The sequence below is a fragment of the Rhopalosiphum maidis genome, chromosome 4 (assembly GCF_003676215.2).
Source record: "Rhopalosiphum maidis isolate BTI-1 chromosome 4, ASM367621v3, whole genome shotgun sequence".
NCBI lineage: Eukaryota > Metazoa > Arthropoda > Insecta > Hemiptera > Aphididae > Rhopalosiphum > Rhopalosiphum maidis.
Window position 1 is genome coordinate 48,989,450 of NC_040880.1, and position 17,516 is coordinate 49,006,965.

Here is a 17,516-nt window from a genome sequence, read left to right on the forward strand (position 1 = left end):
TCTATTTATTTTTAATTCTGTAATATCTTGTAACATTCAAAGTATAATTATCGATAATATTAGAAAAGTAATTTAATTTCCAGTGTTTAGATTGCAAGTTATTTAAAAAAATTCAGTGATTTGTTGATCACTGAACAATATATTATCAGGGTTTTCAAGTAATTACCAATTAGATCAATAAATAGAGACCTGCAACATTTTTTAAAAAGAATTTGTTTATTACAAAAACGTGATTTACTTAAAAATTTAAATATGTGTGTTTACATATATATAAAAAAAAACAAAAAACAAATGGTTCACTATCATTGTGAAAAATACTTTTGAAACAAAACTTAATCAGTTTTGTTAATTAATAAGATAAAACAAAGAATACTTATACATAGTAAATAGAATAAATAATACAAAAATAAATCTAGATTTAAAAACAGTTATTTAAATATTAATAATAAATAATTATAAAAACAAGTTTTTTAATTACTGTTAAATTGTATATTAGGATTGAAGCAAACTTTTTTTTGATTTTCTTCTGGTTCATCTAAATTTTCCAACATGGAAGAAGTGAAACTAAACTCCGATTCATCACTGAAATTTGGAATTTAATTAGATTTATGTTGAGTATTTAAAAAAAAAGTTAAGTCATGCATGTACACTTAAAATTTAAAACATATTGTTTTTACAAACACTTACCATGTATCTTGTGTGCCACATGTGTCTAAGGTATCATTTGAAGCTAGTGAATTTCTAATAATTTTAGATGGATCCAACTGAAAAACACTACATGTACCTTGGAAATCATTTGTGTTTGTCAAACATATATCGCTACCTCCTAAAAAAAAAGAGAATTTAACCAATAAAAATGAAATCTATTTTTAGGGTTCAGATTTAAGTAACACAAACTAATATTTTATTTACTTAAAAGTTTAGGACGATTTATGGTCAAAACTGCTTTGTCTTTTGGCTGTTTAGTTGATGTGATACTCCATGTGTCTTCATCCACACAACAAGACTGGGTAATTTTTATAACACAAATTTCGGATTCAGATACAATTATTAAAAATGGTTTTTTGAATGCTAAAAATAAAACAAAATATTAAAAATTAACTTATTGATCAATATTAAATTTGTGGATTATACACACCAAAACTATTTGGGCTGTATGGCCACTTCATTTCACCACCACGGGTTTTTTTCCCATCAGAGTCAACAAACACTCCGTACACATTGTAACATAAAAGATATTCCTTATTTCTCGTCAATTCACACACAAACATAGGTCGATAGTCATGTGATTTAGCAAGTGAATCTGTGAAAAATCCTAAAAAACAAAAATATTTATTATTCAAAATACTGGACAAGTTTAAAATTGCTTACTTTTACAACTAAAATTTTCTGTATCAATTTTGTAAAAGCTATTGGTAGTAAATATAATTCCACTGGGTGTAAAGCAAATGCAATTAGTTGGAACATTGGTTTTTAATATTTTAGTTACAACAAACTGTGTATCTTGCCATTTTAGAACACTATGGAAATAACAAGTTATATTATTAATGATAATATTATAACTATTAATAATTTGAATACTTACGTAACACTATGTTCAGATCCTATAACAACCAATTCATTACAGCGGGAAACAGCGATACAGTTAATTTCTTTCAATTCAGACATAGTCGTTTTGGATGGTTGACTGTTACGTATTTCATCTACAATACGGACCACTTCAATAACTGGCTTTGACATTTGACTTAATTCTGAATTTAGAACAACAGTTCTCATATTACATTTCAATAGTTCTTTTGTGGTTCCTGAAATACAGAAAACATAATATAAATGCACACAACAATAAATGAAAAAGCTTAAAATCAAGTTGTTATCTAAGCACTCACCAGCAATCATTAAAACTAATTGAAGTTTGGGCAAGAAGACAAAGTCATTGACTAGTTTTGGTCCAACTATAGGGACGAGATCATGTTTAACTTGATCATTCTCAGATTTTATGTGGACTGAAAATAATCCTTCAACAGCGCCTAATAAGAATACCTACAGAATGCAAGATAACAGGTTAAAAACTTATAATTCATAAAAGTATACTAAAGACTTACACTTTGTGATATTTGATGAATGCAATTAACATTAAGTAATTTATCTTTTTGGAAGGTGTATATATTATCTTTGTAGTCATGATTTTGTTGTGATTGAGCAACACATTCAGAATTTTCTAAAAACTCTTTAATTATACTCAACCAATTCTGTTTTTCAGACACGCTAGACACAATAATGTATAAAAATAAGGTCATCCATCCAGTGTTCAAGTTGTACACTTCAATTTTCAACATCTGATCATAATCTTCATTAGAATTTCTATCAAATGTTGAATCATTTGATTCTGCTACATCAACAACTTTAACAATATTTGATGACATCATCAATGGTAGAGTATAGAATGGTTGAGTATCATGTTTGTCATTGAGAATTTGTAGCACCCCTTGTTCAAATTTTGCATACTTTCGATCCCAAATCTGTTTTGTGTTGCTAAAAGAATAAAAATAGTTAGAAAAGCTATAAATATTTTCAAAGGAAAATTTATATCTATAATAATCATTAAAAGCTACTTTACTAGCAGGGTTTATATATTAAAAAAAAAAAAAAAATGGTTTTATAATCTTTCTCACTGTGATAACATTCAAAACTTATGTTTATTAATAACATCACTTTAATGGATTAATAAAAAACTAAAAGTAGATTGTAGTCTTACCAATATACTTAAGAACTCAAGAGTGAAACAAAATATAATTAAAAAGAAAAATTTTAGAAATTTATGTAAGTCATCTGATAATTGTGGACAAAGCCAACAATTCTGCTACTCTTTTGATAGATCCCTTTGTAAACAGCCATAGTGACTGTACTAGACCATATAATATTAGATTTGGAATAGTATAATATAATATTCTACAAGACTCGTTCCCTTTTTGATTATTATCTGAGTCTATATTTTCCTCCCTTAGTACATATTACGACTATTTAGGTTTAATAATCTGATAAAACAACACAATGAGCAATACACTCTTTACACAATATGTATTAGTAATTGCTTCATAATTATTATACAGTTTGTAATTATACATTATTTAATTAGTAACACTTATCAAATAACAATTATTTAGTGTTGTAAAATAATTAATTATATAACATTAAAAAATTAAACACTTACTCCCAAATAGTAACCCATGATTCAATCTCGGTTTTTTTCTTACTGTCACATAGAACAGGCATAGTAGTTTGTTCTTCTTTTTTTATTGGAGTACAATCAGGTAATAACTCATGTGAACATGTTACATGTGTAGACACCCTACACTCTTGACATTGACTTATTTGTTGCCTACTTACAATTTCAGTTTTGCAGTGTGAACATTGTAATCCATCACGTTTGCATATCTTCACTTCAAATCTAAATTTATTTTATAAAATAATAAATATTATTATGTTATGGTTTTAAGCATTTTCGAATGAATAACTTGCTTATGAAATGACTGAAGTTGTGATAGAGTAGTAGAAGTTAATTTTTTATAGGCAGGCGAATTAGCTTCAAAATTAAGACGTGTGGGCACTAAAGGTGTCAATGGACCTTGTGTTTTCACCATATTTAGTTCAGCTTGAGTTTGATAAAGTTTATTTGCTAAATCTTTAGATTTACTCCTTTCAGAATTCAATAAAAATTCAATTTCCTATATAAATTCATAACACATTTAGTAAAATAATAACTAAGAGGAAAGAAATAAAAAATTACTTTACTTTTTGATCAATATTTTCTTTATTTTTACCACTGAACAACATATCACCCAATGTTCTCTTCTTTTTGGTCACATCATCAAACTTTGTTTGTAGGAAATCAATAAGTTTTGTTTGTTGGAGAATAGTAGCATCTGCCTTTATTAAACGTTCCTCATAGTAAACTTTTTGTTCCATTAAACCATTCTTATATTTTGAAATTACATTTTGCATAACCTAATACAAAAGAATATACATATTAAGTTAATAAATAAAATATAGACATAAATGAACTAAATCTTGAACAAACATTTGAGTCTTCAACCATAGCTTCTAACTGAGCAGTTAACCGAACATTGGCTTCTTTCAATAACTGTTTTTGACTTATAGTTTCAGATATTTCAGCTTTCATTCTATTCAACTCCTTAATGACCTTTTCGGATTCAATTTGTAATGTATAAAACATTGTACTTTTATCTCTTAAATCAGAGTTAACTTCATCTAACTATAACACAAATCATGGAACTGTATTATACATTGCCAAATAATTTAATGCTTAAATAAATACCTGTTTTTTCATTGTATCAATTTCTACGTTTTTATCATGAACGCGATCTGTCAATAATTTTAATTCTGCTTTAACATTATCTTGTACACTTTCAAATGTTTTCCCTCTACTTTCAGCTAAAATTCTCAATGATTTTTCTTCATTATACATTTTTTTTGCTTCACGTACTTCGTTTCTTATTTTTTCAATTTCATTCTATTTTTAAAAAAAAATACATTTTTAATAAGTTAATATTAATTATTATTACTTACAATATGAAATGTTATATAATTATATTAATGATAGCGAAATCCAATAGAAATACATAAACACCTGTTTGGTTTTAATATCTTCCAAAAACTGTTTTTCTTTGTTTTTAAAAGTTAGAACGGTTTCTTCAAAGCTTTCAAGTTGTTCATCTTGAACAGTAATTAGTTCTTGTAATGTCTTAATATTTGTTTCACTTTTATTAAATTTAGTTTTATACTCAAGAATCTGAAATACAAAGTTTATTTTTATTAGTTAATAGAAAGCAATGTATCTTATGATTATTTAACTTACTTGTCTTTCAAGAGAAGATTTTTCACTAATCTGGACTTTAGATTCATTATTTATCTTATTCAATTCGTTACTTAGCCTTTGGTGTTCAGCTACTTCTTTGTCATACTTCAACTGTAATGATTCTATTGCTTGATTGAGATTTGTAATATTATCCTGCAATAATTTCAGTTCATCTTCTTTTTTTTTAATTTGTAAATTATGTTCTTCTTGTAATTTAGCAATTTCCTGCTTGAAATTATTTCGTGCATCTTTGTGATATTCCTAAAATATAATATAACACACATTGATATTTTTTTTTTTTTTACAAAGGAAACTTATGAAATATCATTGAACAAATATTGAAAGTTAATCTTACTCTAAGACTACTTGTATTATCTTCCATTGTTTTATATTTTCTTTGCAGTATTCTCAAATCTAATTTTAAATCACGGATTTCTTGTTCTTTATTTCGCAACTCTGTTTCAAACTAGAAAAAATAAATTAATTTATAGTTTAAAACTTATAGAAATTAAAAATTATTAATTAATGATGTTAATATATACCTTTATTAAAAGATTAGCTAAACATCCATGATTAAATTATAAAAATATTTCTCAATTACCAAAAGGTTTATGAAAAATCATTTTAGCAACTTAAAACCACACCAACTTAATATTTTAAATAATTTAAGATAATATAGTTATAAAAATGTAAAATATTTACTTCTTTTTCATTTTCTTTTGCAGAGATAGCAGTTTCATGTTTTTCAAAAGAAAGTAAAGATTCGCTGTTTAGACAACAGTTTTGTTGTTGCAGCTGAGCTATTTGCAAATGTAACTTTTCAATTTCATTATCTTTTTCTTGTGTTACACAATTCAGTTTTGATTCAAAATCAGAAGCCATTTTCTTACAAATATTTTTATGTTCAGATAATACAGCAAGTTCTTTTTCTGCATACTGAGATATCTAAGAATACAAAAATACATTTAATCAAAATTATAAGTAGTCAAAAATAATGCTTATGGTTACTAGACTTAAACTTTTAACAATACTTACTTTGAAATTTAAGCTATCTAAATCTTTTTCCATGACAACAATTTTTTTTTTGAGACATTGATTATCAGTATTTAATTTATTTTTTTCAACTTCAAATGCATCTTCTTTAATTTTCATTTCAGATATTAATGCAGAAACATGATTGTCAATACTATTTTCTTCGGTCAACTGTTTTGATCGACGAACCATGTGCTTTAATTTTGATTTAAGCTTAATTACTTTTTTATTAAGTTGTTCTTCGTTGCTTTGATATATTTTAATATCATCTTGGTGTTTAAATAGTCTGAAAAATAATATTGCTAATGAAATATTTATATTTAATTAATTAAAGTCTAAAAATTAAAACTGTACTGTGATTGTAATTCAGTGTTCTGGGCTTGTAAATCTTCAATTTGTACTTTTAATTCCTCTATATTATACAACTCATTAATTGTTTTAATTTCCCATTTATCAATCTCATTCTGAAAATATTGTTTATTAAAATAAATATACAAAAATGTACAAACTAATCACTTACTTTAACCATTTCTGCTTGTTTTTTTTGTGTAATATTTATATCCTCATGACTAGTATCACTAGTTTCACTGATTTTGGTTAATCTGCCTAATTCACTACTCAAGGAAGTCACATCTACATGTAATAATACATTTTCTTCTTCCATTTTTTTAATCTTCATGTCATTTTCAACAAATAATGAGTCATATTCTGCTAATTTTTCTTCATATGCTTGAATTAAAACTTGAGCGTCTTCTAATTCCTTACGCTTTACTCTAATAGATGTTTCTAGTTCAGGATTGTTGGTCATAAAATAAGATTGATTTCGTTTTGATACTTGCATACTGTATGTGAAACCAATAAATGGAAGATCTCTGCCAGAGAAGTGTTTTTGTTTCTACACAACAACGAATTAATATTATGAAACAGTATAAATTTAAAGTTATTTACAACTTACTTTAAAATCATTAATATTTAATGCTGGACGAACACGTTCATGTATTGGAAAATTAGAAACATCATTATCAGACGAAAGTGATGGAATATAAGGGGGTACCTGGTCATGTAAGCTATTGAAATTTATTTTTGAAAAAATATCCAAATCTAGCATCATGTCAACAGTAAATCTTTTATCAACATGACATACTAAAGACTCAATCATTTGTCTATAAGCTGAAAATTGTAAATAAATTAAATGTTAAAACAAAAAATATTTTTTTATATTATTTATCATGATAAACCAATTGATTTCAGTGTTAATAAATGATAAAAATACTTATTAATTTTAATTTTAAGTACATTAAAGTACTTACATGAAGATACTTTCAAATAAGGAGGATACTTCAAAATATTGTCAAAATTTAATATATTTGAATAAATAACTGCTTGTTGTTCAGAATTGAATGGAGTATCCCCAGTTGCCATCTCATACGCCACAATGCCAACAGACCATAGATCACATTGGGGTCCATAACCCTCCATTGATTTTGAATTTGACTGCATAAACTGTGTATAAAACAATATATACAAATTTAGAATGAAAACTTCCAAATTCTTTTTCAAAAACTAATTTTTTTATTATATATTTAATTTATGCAGAAATACTTATTAGTTATAATATCTTTTTAAGTTCAAAAATAAATATTTACTATTAAGACTTCTGGTGCTAAATACTCAGAAGTACCAACAGGCATACGGACACAAATTTTTCCATCACGATTAAGTTTTGCTGAAGAACCAAAATCAACCAATTTCAGATGACCAACACGATCTAACATCATATTTTCAGGCTTGATGTCACGATGAGCAAAGCCCATTGTATGCAGATGTTTAACAGCTAGTAAAAGTTCAGCGATATAAAACCTAAAGAAAAATAATACTTATCTATAAGCACATACATTAATAATAAAATATTTTAATCAATTTTAAAATTACTTGGCTGTTTCCTCTGGTAATGTACCATTAAACTTATCAATTAAATTTGCAAAATCTCCTCCAGGATGATAGTCCATAACCAGGTAAAGATTTTGAAAGTCTTGAAAAGCATAATGCAATTGTGTTAAAAATGGAGAACTTGATGATGCCATAATATCTCTTTCATACTCGAAAAAAGCAATCTGAAATAATAAATCATTAGATGTTTTAAATAATATGACATGGGTATCACTATTCACTAAGTAATAGTTATTATAATTACATCTCTGTGATTTAGCAAATTATCCTTTTTCAACACTTTCATTGCAAAAATATCCTTGGTATGTTTTTCTACCACTAATTCTACGTCTCCGAAATGCCCTTTACCAATCACTTGTTTAGATTCAAAATCCAAACGATTGACTCTGAGAGATTTCAACTCAGGTATGACCATTTTAACTATAAAGTAAAATAATGTCAATCAACAGATGCACATACACATAAGTATAATCGCCGGATTTTATACGATGTTACATAGTACGCTCTATAATGTACCAACAAACAGTGTGAGGGTGCTTACATTTGTTCACAAAATTTGTGATCAGTGGATCGCTTTTCATAAATTCGTTGTTGCATTCGTCAAACAGCAATATGATGGCGTCGAATAGCAGTTCCTTGTTTAGAGCTGTCGTGGCCATAATTGTCGGACCACTTAGCACTTCGTTAATGCGCATAGATCGCACCGATATTGATTCGGCTGCCGGTTCCATCGCGAAATGGTCGTCCACCTCATAGAGTTATATAGACGATGTACACTGTCGAAGTATCGCACTAATCACACTGTTACTTTTGAAATAGCCGGTATGCACTCGAAAACGACCAACACAATAACCAATGGTAACTGACAAATGTCAACTGAAATGTCTGAAATCACTGAAATCAGTAAAATCCAAATAACGATAAATTTTCAATTTTGCAGCTGGTCGAAAAAAAACCGTTGGACGGCTCATGGAGTAAACCATTGACTTTAAAACACACACAACCGTGACGCTATCTACCGGTTCACTGACGCCTATGCTCATATAGAAATAAAAATTGGGACTCAAATCGGAATCATTCTAGTAGTCCACTCTCTTTAGTCGTATTATTATTATTATATTATTATTTTAGTTATTTGTTATGTAATTTTGTGATGATTAAAGATTATATCATATAATAAATTTGTCTGGTTCTGTTTCTAATGTTTGTGTTGCAAACTCGCAACTGTTATATTATTATACAATACCACAGAATAGATTAAAAATAATAACAATTTAAACTATTCTGTGGTTATACCATCGTTTAGGCAATCTATATTTAAACTTCATAACTTAAGTTATTATTACTATTTACCTATAAGTGTTAAGGGACTTTAATACACCAAAAATCTTAAATAGTTGCTTTATAAAATTTTAAAATTTGTTTAATAGTATCATTGATTATAAATTTTATAATTTATAACCAATGATAGTATCTACTAGATATATCCTATAAATCGTCATTTAGTCATTATAAACCAAAAATAAAAGATTTAAAATGTGCAAAAACATTAAAATATTAAATGATACCTAATAACTTTGATTATAAACAATTACTACATAGGTATTTTCTACAAATTATAATTTCATGTAAAGAAACAGTGTTTTTTTTTAAGACGCCACACTCATATTTTTGTATTAAAAATAGTGCGCTTGTATTTCAAATGCTATGCAGTCTTAAAAATAGTAAAATATATAACGTTATAATTGATGAAATGACGAGTGTTAAGTAATAACTATTACTCATCATTTTTACTATGCTTTGTAGGAATTAGATACCTACTTAAAATTGTGATTTTTTTCTAAATTTACAATTTATTTTCAAAGTTATGAATTATTATATTATACATGATATTTTATTATTAACGTAATATTCGCCCTGTTCATCTATATTAATAAAAAAAAATAGTACTTGAAGAACGGAAAAGGATTTTATGAAATTATTTAAAATATTTATTGTCAGATATGCGCTCAAAGAAGCGAGTAAAATACTAAAATCACTAAATTCTAAGCCACTAGGGAGTAGTGACTAGTGAGACACCTGAGACATAGGCAAGAATACTGAAGTAGTGAGGTTGAGGTACTGACTTACTGAGATTGGAGACGAGTAGACGACTGACTCGACAGAAACATTGAAACGGTGCAGTTGAATTCCAACAGCAGTGAGTGGCGCTCGGCCTCCGTGGCCTCGACGTACTTTATCGAAACCGGTTCGTTCTACGATAATGTTAATAATTAAAAATAGCACTAACCGCCACGGATTGGCTAAAACCGATAACGTTGACTTCCGTTAAACAAAACTACAATATTCACTCAACAATAATATTAATTAATAATATAATAATGATACAACTATAAGAAATATAAAAATAATAATATAATTTGTTTTGCATTCAACGCGTGTGACGAATCGCTTTTCGTCTTTTGCGATCAATTATCATTATTCATTAATCATTACCGTTTGGTGTAGTGGTGTCTACCATCCTGATATAATTATTATAATATATTAATGCATTACCTATTTATTTTTGTGTCTGTCATCACATTTTAGAGTAAAAATAATGCTTTGATTTTTTACTTCAGCCCCTCTTCGAAAAGGAAAATTTATCTAGTTGGTACTTTGGGGGGGGGGGTCTAAAGTAAAAAATGTCCATTAGTTTTCAAAAGCGTCAGGAAAAACCCTGAAAAAGTAACGGAAAAACGGGAATTTTTATGCATAACCACTTTTCGACAAAATCGATTTTTTGATTTTTTTGTAACTCAAAAACGAATCATTGTAAATATTTGAATTTTTCATCAAATGTTTGTATTAGCGTTATCTATTTGAAAAGTATTTATAATTAAATTTTTAAAATATTCATTTCTTGAAATGTTGAAAAAAAATTTGACTTTTCAAAATTTAATAAAAGGTTTATTATAAGTTGTACTTATCGTAGTAAAAATAAATCAAAAATCGTTGGTCATTATTTTTGTTTATATGCATTTAAAGTTCAAATGTTTACGAAATATGTCAAAACCGCAAAAATTTGAAAGGGATTTTGAAGTTGAAAATTCATAACATTTTTGTTATTTATACCTAAGGTTAAAAAACTCAACGCAAGATTCTCCATAACTTTTTCTTTAATTAACAGTAAAAAACAAAACTCTTGCGTCAATATAGAAAAAAAATTAAATTTTTTACAAAATCGCATAAAATAACGACATACGTATTACAATTTAAATATAGCTTATAATCTAAATATATTCTACTAATTATCCTAGACTGACAAATCATTTCCGTTCAGAACCGTTTTTCGTATACAATGATACCTATCATTGCATTCAAATTTAACACAACCATTATAGTGACCTACTCATCTCCATGAGCAATATCCACTTACCCACCTTTTTTACATGTAATACTGTAATATTACATTACCCTGTACTCTGTAGTAATATTAATTGTTATATTCTGTGCGGATCTGTGTGACTACTGTGACTCATCTTTGTTTTTATTGTTTTTATAACTGTTGCGCCAGACGACAGTCATCACTCGTCAGATACTGAGATAGTCAGGTCGTGGCTGCCGGCTGGCATTGACTAATAGATTATAAAATATACTTTCCTACGTTATAATAACAATTCTAATTCTAATACCGCATAACGAAAAAACAAAATATAATTGATTCCCCCCCCCCCAAAAAAAAAAATATTTAAACGACCAATAATTTTTTTTATCATCACGGTGCAGTTCACACAATCACGTGAATTAGAAAAAAATGTACTTAAGGGGATTGGAAGCGGTGACTTTTTGTCTTTGTCTAACACACGTGGAACATAGCTATATGTTGCCTGACAAAAATTAAGGTACTTCTAGTTGTTCGATTTAAAATATGTACAGATGTTTTAATTGGTAAACAAGTTTACTTTGCATCGGTCGAAGCACTTTTTCGATTGTTTTATTATTTAAAATAAATATTTTGATGAGAATAAATATTTTAAATTTTATAAATTTGTCAATTTTTATTATAAATATGCTTCGACCGATGCAAAGTAAACGTGTATACCAATTCAATCACAAAGACAAAGACAGAATATCACCGTTTCCAATCCCCTTAACACAGGTTTAAATGCAGAAGTTTTTTAGGCTATCTTGTCGTATGCGCTCTACCGGCAACATTACGATTTGCGACGGCATTCGGGCGCCACAAACTTTCAATCCTTTGGGTATGTCCCTTAGAGAGGGTTGAGCCTTGAGCGCATACGACAAGCGTCTCGTAATTGCAAGTAGAGCGCATACGACATGATAGCTGTTTGTTATGATTTCAATGCATAAGAAAAAACATGGAAGATAATGGAAGAAAATTTTTTTCGTATTAACTTAATTCGTATTTTTATTGCAGATATTCAGTATAACATTCGATTAATTTTAAAAGATACTGAAGTAGCCACTTTTGAGGAAGTTGTTTTTAGCGAAAAACTTAATGAAAAAACTGAATATAAAATGGTTAATCAAAATAAATACGTAAAGAAAGTGATGAAGATAAACAACAACTTATTTATTATTACTTATTAACCAGGAATCGAGAAAAAATCCATTCATTATCGTAGTTTATAATATTATACCCAATATATTAAAAAATAATATCAAAGCTCAGGACCCCTTGGCCTTTATTTTACTATTAAAAACCCCTATAAATGAAAAAAAAAATTCTACTTCCTATCCAATATAGTGGCAAGTAATTCATGTAATTATACCTTTTTTTACGGGACGCAATTCATGTGCTCCCGCAGTTTTCCTAAATTGTATTAGATATACACAGATTCCACAATTCAACTTATAATGCTTTATAAAATAGTTTATTTTCTTTTATCAAATCAGAAAATTTGACTTAATTATTTGCATAAAATTAAATTTAAGTTATAATATAAGTAATTTTAAATGAATCTATATCATTAATAATAAATATTGTACTTGAAATTCCAAACAAAATTTGCCAAAAATAGATTATTAAAAATTTTATATTTAACCATTTAAATACGTTGAAAAGAAAGATAGATGGTATCAAAACTTTAGTTTCATATTTTCCAAATTATTGTTTTTAAACAGCTTATTTTTAAAACAATTTTATACAAGATTGACCACCGGGGCCAACTTTTTTTTTTCAATATGGCAATGAATGAATAAAGGGGTCAAGAACATTTTGTTTGGCCAAATGTGAAGGAAATTATGTATTAATAAAATATAATTATTTATTTATGTGTGTTTAAATAATAAATTACCATACATATTTTAGGAATTCCCCTTGTTGAGTTTATTCATTGTACTTAGACATCCTATGAGTTACGCCAAACTATGAATATTAATTTGTCATCATACTTAAATAATTTTGTAATTTTTATTAATTAAGCTAATTACATATTTTTTGCATTTGATGAATACACCCCATACCAGGGAGATCTTTTTACATAATTTTACATACAACATTCGAGGCTATACACGAACACAAGGTAAATGGTAGTACACAAACATTTCTCAACCAATATGAAAATATATTATAATTTAAAATTAAAAAAAAAAAAAATTTCAATGAAACAAAAACCGTTACAAGTTTCTTCATCACAAAATATTGGCATTGTTCACCATTGACAATGACAATTAGGACACAATGAGATATCTATAAGTGTATCGGCGCCAAGAAAGACACACATCTGATCTGAATTCTCAATGGTTCCAAATATTGCAATCGAAGATACGAAATATACGTACACTATTTACATACAGTCACCATACTCCCGGACGTATTTGGGGGCGCTTTATACAGGAATTCAATGGCACATTTTGCGATCCCTGAAATATTGGGCATGAGCCATACTCATGGTCACAAGCAAATTATAAGTTGTATGGTCCAAAGGGGTGATCGATTCATTTAAGCTTTCAGTCGGTACTTTATTAGATTGGAATTCAGTTAAGGTTTGTGTGTATATATACTTCATTTCAAACTACAGTATTTATTTTATTGTGTTATTCCATTTTAATTTTTATAAACGCTTAAGATTTTTATTCTCTTTTAGTCAAATTACATACATCTAACATGGCTGATCCTGATGCACCTGCCTGGATGCTCGACGATGACGTCGTAGACGAATCTACTAATGCCGGTGGTGATGAAGAAGTAGTCGAAGAGGATACTGCACCGGTCCAAAAAGTTGAAGCGCCTAAACCACCAGCTGAATGGAGGAAAACTTATAAGCTCGCTGTAAGTAATTTAAAATAATTATTTTCACGTAAAATCTGATCATTAACGTAAGATGTAACGATTTTCAACGTATTCAATAACAATAATAATAATAATATTACACTTTTTCGAAATTATGTCATCGCGTTTTACTATTATTTTATTTATATAATTATAATTACATCTATAGGTATTCATTTTCAAAACAATTTTATTCATTTATTATTATCATAAAAAATTCTTAATTTTTCATATTGAGCATAACTACTTTTATGGCGACTCAAAATCGAACGTCTCTTTTATACTTAATCCGTGTACCAGCTGGTATAACCTTAGCCAATAATTCATTACGTTTATTCACTATATATTATTATACATGGTGCTGTATACAATATCGATATTGATCGCATTGTTGATTGTGCAGATCGAGGAGAAAGACAGGCGTAAGATTTTCAGACACTGGGCCCGACCGACCAGACTTCAGTATCAAATATTGTACGACTACCAGAGTAATTACTACGACGACTACATAACGTACATGAACAGGCGACAAAGGGGACTGTATGACCCGGTCCCTGTGCCACAGACGTGGGAGGAACGCGTGCTCAGGACGTGTACCAAAGACGGCCGCCGTCTGTCGTCGTCTGACTTCCCGCTGGTTAAGTCCAAGCTCAACGACTACATGGTAATACCATCCGTGTGCCGGGCTGATCACGACAAGCATTACTACTACAGACAGTACTACGACCAACTCATCGGTACACCTTGGTAAGTTGCGGTTATATTGAAATTTAATATACACTGTAAAAATAATTTCCACTTGTACAAAATGTACCTACTACCTACGTTGTATAGTATATATAATACATAAACAGAAATAACTATATATATAATTATTTTGTCACTGGAGAAGACGATAAGAAATTAATTTTATAACAGTTAGATATTTATATTCTTTTCTTTTACCAGTTCCCAAAAATGTAGGTCATATGCAAATAAATAAATAAATAAATATAGGTAATATAATTATAGGTCGTTATAATTCATTTATACTTAACAGTTATTGAATGAGGTATGTACCTAATTCTGTATACCTATAATCATACATAATTTCACAAAATTAAAGATTTTTTCCAAATTTAATAAATAATTATAATATTCATAGATTACATATTATATCATTATTGTGTCGCTTCACAATCAAATATTTTTAACGATCAAACAAGAAAAAAGTATTCATAATATAAGTACTAAATCTTAACATGGTTTAGAATTTATTTTTTAAGTTCCGAATTTCCGATCGAAAATCGTCAACATAAACATACCAAACATATATTAATAATAAGTTTATTATTGATTTATACGTTCTAGAATTTCATAAAATCTAAATAATTACACAATTTTTTTTTATTCTTTATATCTGTTTATTATTGAGATAAATTGATTTACATAATATTCTTATTTCAGGGTTACGTTGTCAACATTAGGTCGTAATCCTAATATGTTGAGTGTACCACGGCCAACCATTAAAGACCGATTGCATGCTCAAAATATCTAAATTTTTATTTTGGACGCTGCAGACAAATTAGACTTACAACAAATTCTGCTGTACAATATACATATTATGTATTATAGAACCATCAACCAATAAAACTGAATTTCTACATTATTTTTTTTTCAAATATATTATGCACATTACACATAGATGCTTACGACCTACCGGCTACCACAATGATCAACGAAGTCTAAAATCTCATGTTAATCATTAATATGTTGTATAATAAAAATTAAAAAATTATTTTAAAATTGTCATTATATACTTGTGTATATATTTATTATTTATTTATTATCTATATAATAATTACTTACAAAAGTGTGAGTGCCGTGCGATTAGTGTTGAGTTGACTGTGGTTGAATGAAGATAATACCATTAATGGCATTTATAAAATTATAATAATATATAATTAATCAAATTATTATTAATAATATCAAAAATTTAAAAATAATAATCTAATTGTATACATATAATACGACTTACTGTTGAAAATCAGTAGACTAACTAACATAAAATAGGCTACTAATGGTATTGCCAAACACCATTGATTTATAAATATATTATAAAATCAATGCTAACACCACATCGACATAGGTATTGTCTCAATTTCGCATTAAATATTTATATAAACCTATTTAATATTTTGGTAAATCAATAGTTATAAATTATAATAGCGTTTGACTCTTAAATAATATTATTTACATATAAGTAGATAGGGTCTTCAAATAGTCAAATCTAATTTATAAGTTTTTAACAATCAATTATTTTAGTATAAATGTATATGACAATTCGATGTTGGTGGAGTTAGGTTGAACAAAAATACATTCACGAATGTACGTCTGTACAACAAATAGGCAAGCGCAATACTGTAACACTGGTTTTAAAATACAAATTTTGTTATTTGCCTATGTGTCATATCAAAACTATTATACTCAAAACTGATTTGGTAATTACCTGTTTAAAATCGGATAATAATATTTAATTAATCACGAATGAAATACGTTGTGTGTATAAAATAAATATTTGGCGTAGACGCCTGTTGTGAATCAGTATAATTAACAGTGGCTATAATTAATGGGATCTGCCCCATCGGACATGAAACATATAATATGTATTTCAAAGGCATTATTTAACACTATTCGCTCAATCGGCTGTATAGGTATCTATGTTGAAGATATCTTCAATAAACCAAAAATATCAAAATCCTCTAATTTGCCTATTTGTTTAAGAAAACATTATTAAATTTATAACAATAAATTAATAATTTAATTTAAAAAATACTATTTTAATAAATAATATTTATATTTATTGAATTTGTTTTCCTATAAAGTATTATATTATATTATTTTCTATTTTATGTGTGCAATTGTAAAAAAAGTATATAAAACATTACTGGTGGTGTTTTTTTAATAATTTTAATAATATCTAAATACTTTGGAAGTAATAAATTATTTTTTAATTAAAAGGTAGTTAATTTTTCTAGTTAAGAATTGGAGTCCTATTGAGGCCATTCATTATCTAGACTAGTAGTATTGTATTAATTGTAATACGTATGCATTATGGCAGTATCAAAAAATTGACGGATAATTTTGATAACAACAATACCTATTACTATGACAAAGTAGCTAAGGTATAGAACTATAGAACTAGAATCCACAACTCACTGTTTAAAGTAATAATAATTGGTAGGATGGTAGGCTGGGCATTAACGAATTAAAAATTAAAATTAGGTTAAATGTTAAGTTAATTAACTCGTTACTTTTTTTTCCAAATTAACTTTTAACTTAACAAGTTACTTTTTTTTAAGATTAACGTTTTAACTTCAAGTTAATTGTATTAAAAACTAT

The 17,516-nt window shown here is 27.6% G+C and overlaps 2 protein-coding genes across 3 annotated transcripts; one reads left to right on the plus strand and one right to left on the minus strand.

The window, feature by feature from the left end:
• Positions 1 to 418: 418 nt before the first annotated feature.
• Positions 419 to 8,754, minus strand: LOC113555871 (citron Rho-interacting kinase-like). The gene is made up of 26 exons (XM_026960460.1): positions 8,400 to 8,754; positions 8,103 to 8,278; positions 7,841 to 8,022; positions 7,555 to 7,768; positions 7,219 to 7,411; positions 6,864 to 7,078; positions 6,429 to 6,803; positions 6,263 to 6,372; positions 5,912 to 6,194; positions 5,579 to 5,821; positions 5,232 to 5,342; positions 4,877 to 5,137; positions 4,649 to 4,810; positions 4,337 to 4,531; positions 4,079 to 4,273; positions 3,793 to 4,005; positions 3,520 to 3,725; positions 3,212 to 3,448; positions 2,103 to 2,532; positions 1,887 to 2,040; positions 1,586 to 1,805; positions 1,372 to 1,520; positions 1,139 to 1,315; positions 913 to 1,071; positions 688 to 826; positions 419 to 582 (listed from the first exon to the last, which is right to left on the minus strand). Exons 1-26 carry the CDS (start codon positions 8,587 to 8,589, stop codon positions 471 to 473), a joined length of 5,301 nt encoding a protein of 1,766 aa, XP_026816261.1. The 5' UTR covers positions 8,590 to 8,754; the 3' UTR covers positions 419 to 470.
• Positions 8,755 to 13,705: 4,951 nt separating this feature from the next.
• Positions 13,706 to 15,783, plus strand: LOC113557288 (flightin). 2 transcript variants are annotated; one of them, XM_026962732.1, is made up of 4 exons: positions 13,706 to 13,849; positions 13,951 to 14,135; positions 14,539 to 14,882; positions 15,582 to 15,783. In XM_026962732.1, exons 2-4 carry the CDS (start codon positions 13,971 to 13,973, stop codon positions 15,670 to 15,672), a joined length of 600 nt encoding a protein of 199 aa, XP_026818533.1. In that variant the 5' UTR covers positions 13,706 to 13,849; positions 13,951 to 13,970; the 3' UTR covers positions 15,673 to 15,783. The 2 variants fall into 2 exon arrangements, with proteins under 2 accessions (XP_026818533.1, XP_026818534.1); XM_026962733.1 differs by lacking the exon at positions 13,706 to 13,849 and having other exon boundaries at positions 13,864 to 14,135.
• Positions 15,784 to 17,516: the final 1,733 nt, after the last annotated feature.